This window comes from Epinephelus moara, chromosome 20 (genome assembly GCF_006386435.1).
Source record: "Epinephelus moara isolate mb chromosome 20, YSFRI_EMoa_1.0, whole genome shotgun sequence".
NCBI lineage: Eukaryota > Metazoa > Chordata > Actinopteri > Perciformes > Serranidae > Epinephelus > Epinephelus moara.
In genome coordinates this window covers 45,550,447-45,563,009 of record NC_065525.1, presented here as the reverse complement: position 1 = coordinate 45,563,009, position 12,563 = coordinate 45,550,447, and the positions used below count along the sequence as shown (strand labels likewise).

Here is a 12,563-nt window from a genome sequence, read left to right as displayed (position 1 = left end):
TGAAAAAACAACATAGTATAGCATGTCCAAAAAATGTCATAGTAGAGTATGTCCAAAAAGTTATAGTATAACGTCTTAAAAAGTGAAAAAATGACAGTATAGCATGTCAAAAAAGTCATAGCATAGCATGTTAAAAACCCTTCCGCATGGAGGATGAGTGCGCTAACCACTGCACTAGGGAGTGATGAAAATGTCCTAGTATAGTATGTCGTGAAAACGTCATAGTATGGTATGTTGACAAAAGTCATAGCATAGTATGCAATAAAAATTAAAAACAAAATCATAGTATAGTTTGTCATAAAAATGTTATATCATAACAAATCATAAAAACTACATTATGAAAGACTCACCTTCGGGTGGTAGGCGTGGCAGGACTCTGGACGCCGCCGCACCTTCTGGGATTTCATCCTGTTGCACTTCACTGTAGCGTTATGTTCACTGCCATTAAGGAAAATACACCACTCATGGGGGTTCAGCATCATTTAAACATTTTAAGTACTAGGTATGATACCATACCTGAGTTTCAGCACCTGAATTAGTTTTTTTTCTAGAACCAGACTTTATAGAACTACTCTCTATAGAACAACTTTTTATTTCCTTAAATTGAAAAAAAGTTTTATTTAAACACAAGAAATTTGTCTGAGAGAACTGTTCAGTGTTTGAGAGTGACACAACAACTAACTGACTGGACAGACATTGTGGTGAGGGGCCGTCCCTGCAGCAGTGACTATGATAGTGTGTCTCCAGCAGGGGGCACTGCTGCCTCTATTAACCATCAGTAAGTGAAGGATATATTTGATCTCTTTGGGCTCCAGCGGGATGGGTCCATACTGACGGGAACAGTCACAGTCGGCCTGAGTCACAACCAGAACCAGGTTACTGTCAGGAATCTGCTGCACCACGAACATCCTGAAACACAAACGACAGGGAGCCGCCAATCAATCAATCAATCCATCCATCCATCCATCCATCCATCCATCCATCCATCCATCAATCAATCCATCAATCCATCAATCAATCAATGATCATCAGGTATCATAAATAACAAGTAACAGACATCAGCAGAGCACATTAAAGAGACAATTAATTAAACCTTCAATCAATTGTTTGAGTTTATAATTTGAAGGGAAATTCCACCATAAAACAAAATGTTCATGTTAATATATTTTACAGCTCAGTTTTAACGTGAGTCTCACCTTCATGCTGTAGTCGTCAATAAAGAGCTGATCATCTCTCTGATTAGACTTTAGACTAAATTGGATTATGTATCAGCTCAGCTGTGAGCACCTGTATACAGGTGTGACCCATCTTAAGTTGTTAAATAGAAGCCTATGGAGTTATCTCCACTGGATATTCCACTACAGTCACTGCTTGCTTGTGTTTATAAAGAGAGGGAAATATTACAGATGGTGAGTCAATGGGTGAATTTTTCATTAGAAGTATTGGCAGAAGGGGTGAATCGATTTGAGCTACAAAGAGAGGATAAATTGATCCTGACTTCACACCAGCATCACAACATCATGGATTTAGACACTGGACCTGTTCAGAGGTCTGTACTACGGAGCAGGATTTAGAGTTAGCGAGCTAACTTCAGGGTTAACTCTGGGTTTTCAGTACTATGAAGCTGGTTCTGTTTTTACCGGGATAAATCACCTTGGTAACTGATGCTGAACAGCTGACCTGATCTGGAGCTGGTTAACTCCAGAGTACTGAATCACAGCCTGTCACCACCCCGACCTCTGACCAATCAGGTCACTGAAGAAATAAGTATCCATGGACGACAGTCTGACAGGTAAAAAAGAGGAGCCTGAATATTGTTATACTGTTTGATTGTTTCAGGGCTCTGTTTCCTCTGGTTTTAATACAGAGCTTCTAACAAACTCAGAGACAACAACACTCAACACATGATTTCAACTGTAATTTAACTTCTGCAAAGTTTATTTTAGTCGCAGTGCCAGTGTTGATATTTGACACTCTGATTCTGTCACAGCAGCTCAGAATAACATGAGACACCTGTGTGATGAGAACTGAGATAAAACAGATCATATTTTATCAGTAAAATAATCCACACACTGTTAATCAGCTCCTGTTATTATAAATGCAACATGTCAGTCAGACAGACGTCATCAGTCATTAACTGCTCTTTACTTCAGCAGCAGAAACAGTGCGGTGTTACTTTAAAGTGTTTCTGTGACATATTCAGAGGAGTTTCATCATCATCACACTAAACAGCAGAACACACTCTGCTAACGTCACACAGAGCTCAGTGACACCTGCACGTCATTTACGTCTCAGATGACGGTGAATGTTTGGAGAGTGTTTTCAATGTTTCCAGATTTTCTGTTTTAAGATGACAGAGTACATCCCATGCCACTGACATTTTACTGTCTGCGAGTCCCAGACACTCTTGGTTCTGTTTCATCTCATTTCATATTAATTTTTTTTATTTTTTTTTTAATATACTTTATTAATCCCCGAGGGGAAATTCAATTTTTCACTCTGTTTGTCAATTACACACAGGTCCGAACACACACATGCACAAACTGGACCTATACATGCACTAAGTGGAGAGATGTCAGAGTGGGCTGCCCATGACAGGCGCTCCGAGCGGTTGGGGGGTTCGGTGCCTTGCTCAGGGGCACCTCGGCAGTGCCCAGGAGGTGAACTGGCACCTCTCCAGCTACCAGTCCACGCTCCATATTTTTGGTCCGGACGGGGACTTGAACAGGCGACCCTCCGGTTCCCAACCCAAGTCCCTATGGACTGAGCTACTGCCGCCCAACCGGTTATCCAGACGGCTAATGTGACGGGCTAGTCAGGCCAGATAATGAGAAGATATCCTGGCTAAGTTGAACTGACTCCGTAGTTCAGGCCTCTGGTATCAGCTCCATATACAAGATTGTGAAAAAATGGGAACTCTGTTATGACATTCCCTGTGTACTGATGCTTTATTTTATTCTTTGTTCCTCCACCTATTGAACGTAAAATATGTTCATAAATAACATGTATAAAAAAAAGCAAGTGTATGTAGAAATGACAAATCTAAGAGTTCATAACTTTGATATGCACAGTGTCAACAATAACATGGTACTCTATGTGCTTTGTTCAGTGTTTAAAAACAACACACTATGTATAGCTTAATGTGGTCCAGAGTTAGGGATGCACAATTAATAGAAATATTATCGCAGTATGGCAAAGTGCAATATATATAATATGAAAACTAGTAGACTTCTTTGATAAAAGAAAAACATGTCACAATGTACCACTATAAATAAAGCATTGTGGCGCTAGAGAGCTCATAGAACAGTTTGCCATAGAAAGAAAAAAAAAACAGTCATAGTAAAGTGTGTCATGATTAAGATCTTATAAAAGTTATAGTGTATGATGATGATGTGGTAAAACACCTTACAGCTAGAGAGGTTCCCCCCAACAGGTCGTATTCCAGAGAGGAGGGAACATGTTTGGTACAGAAGTCAGCAAATATCACATCATCATCATTTTTATATTTGAATGCAAAATGACTAATCTCACTATTCTCTCTCTGCAGCAGTAGACAAATGTTTTTAAATCCTGTAAAGTGATCCCAAACTCTGTTGGACAGCTGACTGTACGTAGACTCTTTACTATCCAAAACGACTTTAATCTAAATTCAGTTTCAGGGTGAATTTGCAGTTTTTTTAATATTTATTTTTGTGAGTTAAGACAATAACCTTGATACACTTCTAGAAGGTTCCCGTGTTTGACCACAAGATGGAGCCGTGGGAGTATTTTTGTTCTTAGCAGAGAGACTGTTTGTTGACGTCTGTGCGCAGGTAGGAGTTGGGTTTAAAACAGTAAGAGGTGAGCAGGATGAGTGGGTTTATGTAACATATGTTCAGTGTTAGACTTTAAAGATATTTTTGGAAAGTGAGGGCATTTTATCTGATGCTCACTTCTTGTTGCAGTTGAGGTGAGAATTAGGTTCATGTTAAGGCTTGAATGAAATGTATATATGATGCCTTGCTGTGGATTTAACTACCTAACAGAGTTTAAATGAGTAAACTGCAACAGACACATTAATGCAGCAGTAAGATTAATCCAACATTATCAGACAGAACAGGAAAATGCTGACATGGAACGTTTTACTGTTCTGTACTTATGTTTCCTTAAAGGTCCAGTGTGTTGGATTTAGAGCAACATATTGGCAGAAATGGAATACAATATAATACCTTGTTTTCTTTAGTGTATAATCGCCTGAAAATAAGAAGCACTGTCTTTTTGATACTGTAGAATAAGTTGTTTACATGTACACAGGGAGCAGGTCCTCGTCCACGGAGATCACCATGTTGCACCGCCATTTTTCTACAGTAGCCCAGAATGGACAAACCAAACACTGACTCTAGATAGGGGCCATTTACATTTTCACATTAGCCTCTATAGGTAACAGCCCATTTGCAATTGGCAGCATTGGAGCTTAAATCACCACACCTGTTTGGAGAGGAAGTGACCTCTGCAGATAATTGGGCTCCCAATAAAAACCTCCTGAACATCTGGATCTGGGTCGACCTGTTTCTGATGAGCCTAACAGCATCAGATAAACACTGATTTGTGACGTGAAAGAACTTTAACCAGGAGAAGTTCCAGCTGGTTGCAGTCTGCACTCCTCACCACCACAGACTGTTCCTTTAAGTAAGGCTTTGAATGCAGGACTTTTACTAATAGTGGAGTGTTTTCACAGTGTAGTATTAGTACTTTTACTTAAGTAAAGGATCTGAGTACTTCTTCCACTACTGAGTGTATGTGCTTGTATCTGTACTTGTACATGCTACACAGTGAGGACCAAATAATGTATTTTAGCAACAGAGTGAGGACAGTTCTGCAAAGTGAGGACATTTTGGCTGATCCTCATTTTTCAAAGGTTTTATGGTTCAGGTTGGAATTAGATTTAGGTTAGGGTTAGGCATTTAGTCGCGATGGTTAGGGGTTAGGGTTAGGGTTAGGGGGTTGGGAATGCATTATGTCAATAAGGGTCCTCACAAAGATAGAGGTACAAGAGTGTGTGTGTGTGTGTGTGTGTGTGTGTGTGTGAGNCACACACACACACACACACACACTCTGAGAACTGAACCTGAAACAAACTCCTAATTCTAATAAAAACTCGTCCACTGACTAAAGGACGACAAAAGTCTTCTCATCATCTTTCTGTACCGTCTGTATCAACACACACGTCGTACTCACTTGTATGATAGCCAGCTTTGCCTGAATGGATGAAGATGGACCACGCAGCCGGGTGATGATGACAGTGATAATGATGATGATGGTGAAGATGAGGATGAAGATGAGGCCGCCATTGTGCAACAGAATGTTGTAAATGAGAAATAAAACAGCGATGAGATGACGAAAAACAAACACAACACCTTAAAGTTTTGCTCTTTGTTCTGAGCTGTTGTTGTGTTATCATTGGTGGGAAAGTAACTAAGTAAATTTACTCAAGAACTGTACTTAACTACAGTTTTGAACAAAATTCCTTCAGCATAAGGCCAGTTAGATTTAAGACTTTATACAACGGCACTCAGAATGAAATGTAAGACCAAGTTTACAACAACAAATTTGAAGAAAAACACAAACAAAACAAAACAACAAAAACATGAACCGACATCATTTCCTCGTGGTGAGGGACAATTTAGTGACTTATTTGGTCAAGTTAAAAATTTAGATGATCAACTTCAAATGCTGAAAACCTTCCAAATTTTTTTCGGTGGAACACGTGATGAACAATGAACACATTACATCATCATAAAGTATCCATTTGGTTTACCTTGAAAAAAGCTTGTTCATTTGTCAGTTGTGAATTAATGTAAATGTGCACGAGTATTGTTTGTTCCTCTATCATGATCTACGCCATGAAATATTATTTAAAAAATATATTTTACCACTTATTTTGAAAGAAAAATGATTCATAATATCCTACTTCCCATGTCTGAGCATTTTTAAGACTTTTTAAAACCAATTAAGGCCTTATATTTTAGATGAATGGATTCAGTGCCTTTAAGGACACTTTCTAAGGATCAGCTGGAGGCCTGACTTTGAGGCACTTGCATTTTAAGTATTTCCATTTTCTGCTACTTTATACTTCTACTCCACTACATCTCAGAGGGAAATATAGTAGTTTTTATCCAACTAACTTTCTTTATGAGCTGTAGTTACTACTGTTTAACTACATTTGTTACTTTAATAAATACAGAATATGATGTATATTATAGATTAAGATAACATAGGGGGAGATTAAAAGCTACAAGGCAGTATATAACATAAGTAAACTAAGCCTCACCTTTACGAGCTGCAATATTAAAGTGATGAACACATACATGCATTAATAATTACACTCCAATAATATAATATAAATTATATTATTGTACTTTTACAACTTTAGATCAGCTACAGTTCTACTCTACTCTGATGTATTTCTCCACTGTGGTATTACTACTTATCCTACAGTCAAACATCAGAGTTCTTCTTCCACCTCTGTGTTTAATATCTAACATGTTCACTTCTTACCGTCCACAAAATAATCCGAGTGCCAGAGACCACAGAGGTTAAAGTCCAGCAGGAACCTGACAGCAGACACAAACACATCCTTAACAACAAAAATCATATTTCAAATATTAAAGTGTTTATGTGTTCACACACACACACACACACACACACACACACACACACACACACACACACACACACACACAGATCTGTTCTGTATCTACATACATGTCACACAGTAGGTACATTTAGTGACCATGGAATCAGTGAGTGAAAGTCTTTTTCTACTCAGTGATCTTTAAGATCATTCATTTTGTTTAATTTCTCTCTCAGAGGTGGTGGATTTCATTTTACATTTAGACTCTTTGATTTATGCATATTAAAAAACATTAAATCCAGCACACTGACTCATCAATATTAAAAATATCCACAGGATATAGTTCACATCCGATTAAGGTTTGAAATGCAAAGATACAAACTCAGCTTTAACACTAGAATTACTGCCTTGCAAGGTACGCCCCCGTGATCCAGTCAAGTTACACTCACAGTTTACATCCGTGTCAGTGAAAACATGGATGCTTCACACACACAAGATCTATACAATCAGCACAGTTTTAAGGCCAACACCTAAAATGTGGGTCACCAACTCAGTATCTGACCAACTGCAGGGTTCCCACACATTTCTATTCACAAAATTTCAAAACTTCTCCACGATTTTTCAAGGACCTCTAATAAAACTGAGCGACAATTCACAACATATAACACAAAGAGAACTGTACGGGATACTTTACTCCAAATGCTGATTATTGTGTGAAAATTAACAGCAAGAAGTGTCTTTGTGGAACATTACGATGTCACAGTGAAGCTGACCTTTGACCTTTTGGATATAAAATGTCATCACTTCATAATTTTACCCTTTTAGACATTTGTGTCAAATTTTGTCATAATTAGTGGATGAATACTTGAGTTATGGCCAAAAACATGTTTTGTGAGGTCACAGTGACCTTGACTTTCTACCACCAAAATCAGATAAATTCATGATTGAGTCCAAGTGAACGTCGGTGCCAAAGTTAAAAAAAAAAGTCCCTCAGTGTTCTTTAGACATCCCATCTACAGGAATGAGACGGACACAAGGTCACAGTGATCTGGACCTTTGAGCACCAAAATCTTATCAGTTTATCTTGTGGATAAAGTGGACGTTTGTGCCAAATCAGTAAAAATTCTCTTGAGGCATTCTTGAGATAGCCTATTGCATTCACAAGAATGAGGTCACAGTGACCTTGACCTTTGCGCTATTGCCACCAAAATCTAATCAGTTCATCGATAAGTCCATATGGACGTTTGTGCCAAATTTTTAAAAAAAATCCCTCATGGTGTTCTTTAGATATCTTGTTCACAAGAACGACATGAACACAAGATCACAGTGATCTTTGACCACCAAAATCTAATCAGTTTATTGAGTCCAAGAAGACACTTGAAAAAATTCCCTGAATGCATTCTCTAGATATCACATACGTATCAGATGTATGTGCATAGGGACAACCCGAAAAACAAAATGGCATCCAGCATAACAAGTTGGCTGTCATGTATTTTCTGTTTCATGTTTGTTTTGAATAAATTTAAATGATGACTAAATGAGCACAAACACGCAGTCCGTTACAGAACATCTGCAACTTTCAAGATTACAGGGAAAAAAAAACAACCTTTCTTTGAATTTCGCCTTTACCTGGCTGTAATGATCTCACCTGTTCACGTATGTTAATAAAGTTAATGAAAAAGCCACTGTAAATTATTAAAGGTTAAAAAAAAAGAAAAAGAATATTGAATATCCTGTTGTCTGAAATCCTTCAGCTGCATGGTCACAGGTGTGTCTGTCACTATTACTCACCTTTACTTCCTGTCACTGTCCACTGATAGACTATGGAATAACATAAACAGCTGCTTATACTTACATCAGAGCGTTGGAGAAGAACCATCTGATTAACGCTGCGATGCCATAAAACGGCTGAGGGAGAAAAAAAAACAGCAAGTTAATAAAGAAATGCACGTTAGCAAAATACTGACATAGAAATTAATTTCCACAAAGTGAGAAAATTAGCTCATCTATAAACACGACAAAAGTAGAAAATCAAGATGGTCTTATTTTTATTTGTCAAGTCATTAATGTGTCATTTTCCTGCTGTAGATGTTTGAGATTGTGCTCAGCTTAACTCCTTGATACACCGTTGGGTCGTTTTATCTGCAGCAATGCATCATATTCTATAAGATCATCATGTGTTAGTAAATGGAAACACTAAAATAAAGTCACTGAGCTGATGCACCTCTTCCTAAAACTGTGATTATATGCTCATTACAGCAACAGTGACTGAGCCGAACAGAAGTTCTGTTTGGTTCATAGTAACTCACACTAAGCAGAGGTCGGGCGCTGCTGGCGTGATGATGACTGTTCTTACACATGGCCTGGTAGTCATACAGCGACACTCTGCAAACAAACAAACATACAGCCTCGCTTCAGTAACGTCTGACTTCATACATCACACACACACACACACACACACACACACACACACACACACACACACACACACACACACACACACACACACACACACACACACACGCACTGTGTTCAGTGTTTTCATTTGAGTAAATTTATACCTACATATCATCTAAAAACCACTTCACATGTATTTTTTACACATTAACATCAGTTGAACAGCTCGTCTGGTAGCAGAATCAATCAGCTGTCTAAACACCTTCATAATATCTCTCATCATATCTTGACGTGTCTTATAAAGTACATTTAGTCTGTCACTCATACTTTCTGTACATTCCCATCTTGATCAGCGACGCCATCACAGACCCGTCCACCTCGCCAAAGAAGCGACCAACCTGAAAAAGACATGAAGAAAATTTATTAGTTTGTCTCATCTGTCCACACAGAGACAGAGAGACGGCCGTTACTCAACACAGTATCATCAGCTACATGACATGGATGTCTAATGTGTACAATTCTTTGACTACTACCAAGAAATGAGTCCTTGATTCAGAAAATTTTCAAGGATGCCCGTGTGTATCCTCAGCACTCTTAAAGCTCTTGAAGTTGTTTACGTAGTCAATAATATTTAATGTTAGAAATACTGAACTATATTTAATAAGAAATACTTTAGATTTCTAGCTGTTTCCCCCTGCTTCCAGTCTTTATGCTAAGCTAGGCTAATCATATCCTGATTCCAGCTCTGTATTTACCAACACAGATAAGGCAATCATTTCTATCTGAACATCTGACCCTCAGAAATAAAGTGAGTAAATGAGTGTATTTTTGTTGAACGATTTCTTTAAATAAGACGTGCATGAAACAGCCTCCACCTTCCTCCTCTAGTCTATTAATCTTCTCCCTTTTCTTTGCTATGCTTCTCTGCTGCTACAATTCAGTTTCCCCTTTTTTATCCAATTTATTTCACAATGCTAAGAACAAACTCCTCCAGTTTCAAATCTTAAGTAGGTCTTACATTTATTAAAACATTCCCAGTAAAGACAGACACAGAGCAGAATCAAATTACTGTCACTGCAATTCATTTCATTTCTGTTGGAAGTCTCCTCCAGCCTGCTGCTTACAGAAAACACTAGTTGTAACACAACAGATGCAAAAATAAAAATAAACGGTCTGGTTGCTGAGTAAAAATACTGGAAGGTTACACCGGGAGTAAAAACAGATGGTGTGAGGTGTTAAACTGTGATTTAGAGTCATTTCAGTGCGTCTGCAGTGAGTCTGGCCCTCAGCAGCAGCAGCAGCACCGGAGTCTCTGAATTATTCAGAGCGTTTTGTCTCAGCAGCTCTGTTCACGTTTACAAGCTGCTCTCTGCCCACTCTTTATCTCCGTCTGGACGGGATTTTCCCAGCAGCCTCGGAGGGCTCGCAGGTTGCTGAGTGTTAGCAGTGGGATGCTGCTTACACTGAAACCTGACCCTCTGTTTACCTGACAACAGCAGCAGCAGCAGCAGCAGCAGCAGCAGCAGAGGGTAAACGTGCTGGAATAAACTAAAAAATAAGCAGTGAAAGCATCAAATTTCTGCCAGAAGCTCTGCAGCAAAACACAGCTTCACTTCTGCTTCAAGTCTTTTTATTACTGCTGTATTATATTCAGGACTGCACCAGCACTCTGAGAGAACAGCTACTAGTAAAACATCATATCATTAAATCACAGATGGTCTGCACGGATTGGAGCAGCTCCCATTCTGAGTCAAGGTCTGAGGATTAAAGGAAGAAGTGTCTGTTTGTCCTTCGGTCCAACACTTTGGTCCACAGTCAAATCAACAACTGTTGGACAGATCGTCTTAAAATTGTGGTTAAGACCTCCACGAGGATAAATCCTAAAATCTTTATGGAGTGTTACACTAATAGGTGCCATGCCATTGTTCCAACTGCCTGTCATTTGGAAACCCCAATAGTCTGAAAAATGTCCTGAAAGCCAATTTGTCGGACAGGCCATTGTCCCGAAATAAACGTCCATTGCTCCGGAAATACACACTCTCCCTGCAGTTAGAAAGATTCATGAGCTAAAATCGGTTGGCCCTGCCTCTAATGTTTCACACCCTCTTTGCCCCGGCTGATTGGGAGCATCTGTGTGTATATCTGGCTGTCAGAGAGGAAGTCTGGTAACTTTCCAACAGCAACAATCGGCTGCTCCGAACATCAGACCTTTGATCTGACAAACAATCATCTGTCCATTAAGAAAAGTGAGTAGCTTGTTCTTCTGAGAGGATTAAGCCCTCACTACAATCACAATATCACTGCTGCATGGAACACTACATAATGACAACAAGGGAAAAAGGATTTTTATGGTCACACCAAATACAGGGTGAATTCTTTGAGCAGCGCAGTAACATACAAATCAATTAACAAATTCAAAGCAAAGACGTGAAGAGACAGGAATGACACCAGTGATGCAATCGTGCAATCTGTTTGGTTTCTGTGACGCTGTGTTGCAAAGCCCATCAGTGTTTAGACCTGGCTAAGGGACGTTTCATAGTCGATGCAAAGGCACCCAGATGCGAACGCACTGGGCCGCATCGAGACGCATCGAGACGCATTGGCCGCCATGATGCGTGCTTGTGTCTCAAAATGTGCTGTCCATTTTTTTTAAACACAACGCGTGTAATACCATGTGTTGCCAGCGGGGGTGATAATGCAAGCGACGTACTTGAAATTAACCACTTTTTTATTCACAGAAGAAGCAGGTATGAAATATGGCGGGTTGCGTGCGTCGACTATGAAACGGCCCTAAGATTCTCCTGACGTTACTGAGAATCACAAATGGAGGACAAACTTATTGTTGCTGTCTGTGGGCACCTACAGCTCTATGACTCAACATCATCATGAAAGTATGTATTTGTGACCTTTGCAAGCTGATTTGTTAAGCTGCCTCTAAGCAAAATGCTTTAAGTTATCTAAGTTGGTCTTTTATTGTGGAAAGTAAACAACAGAGGGAGTGAAGTGGTAACGCAATATCATGGACAAAATGACAAATAACTAGAAAAGCACTCCGAGAGTGCAGACCTCCGCCAAGTAGGTGATAGGGTTGTGCCGATGGGCGATCCGATCGCCCATCGGCGATAGAAGGGTTGTTTCACGATGTCTTTTTTAAATGACGATTTGAATCGTGAGGTGTGTGGGGGAGACAGCGCGTGTGTGGAGCATGCTGACGAGATCGAGGCTGAACGAGGCTGAGTGAGAGGAGACAGAGGGAGGCTGCTTAGTGAGAGAGTGGAGGGGGGGGGGGATCAACGCCTCCGCCCGCTCGACACAAGCATACTCGGGTGTACTATAAGTGGAGCGGACTCTGCGAGGAATGTCCGCAGTCATTCCGGCTTTCATAGTCGAGCGCACTTCCGCGTTGTAGTTTCCTGTAAAAATGTCCATGAAAAATCCCCGCGATGTGAAAAATACATGCCGAGCAGTCACTGGTGCGTGGAGCGGAGTCCGCACAGTCGTAAAATCTGAGCTTCGCGTGCACAGGGCTTGCGGACGTCCGCTTTGAGTCCGC

General features: G+C 39.9%; 1 protein-coding gene across 1 annotated transcript in view; it reads right to left on the bottom strand.

Moving 5' to 3' along the window:
- Nucleotides 1–5,173: 5,173 nt before the first annotated feature.
- The window catches only part of LOC126407356 (voltage-dependent calcium channel subunit alpha-2/delta-4-like), a gene marked incomplete at its 5' end in the record, with an annotated part of 135,442 nt that continues 128,052 nt past the window's right edge, over nt 5,174–12,563 (bottom strand). The window contains 5 exons of the mRNA XM_050072155.1: nt 5,174–5,238; nt 6,538–6,593; nt 8,469–8,521; nt 8,923–8,998; nt 9,338–9,408. Coding sequence (XP_049928112.1) covers nt 5,174–5,238; nt 6,538–6,593; nt 8,469–8,521; nt 8,923–8,998; nt 9,338–9,408 — 321 coding nt within the window. The remainder of the gene's footprint in view (nt 5,239–6,537; nt 6,594–8,468; nt 8,522–8,922; nt 8,999–9,337; nt 9,409–12,563) is intronic.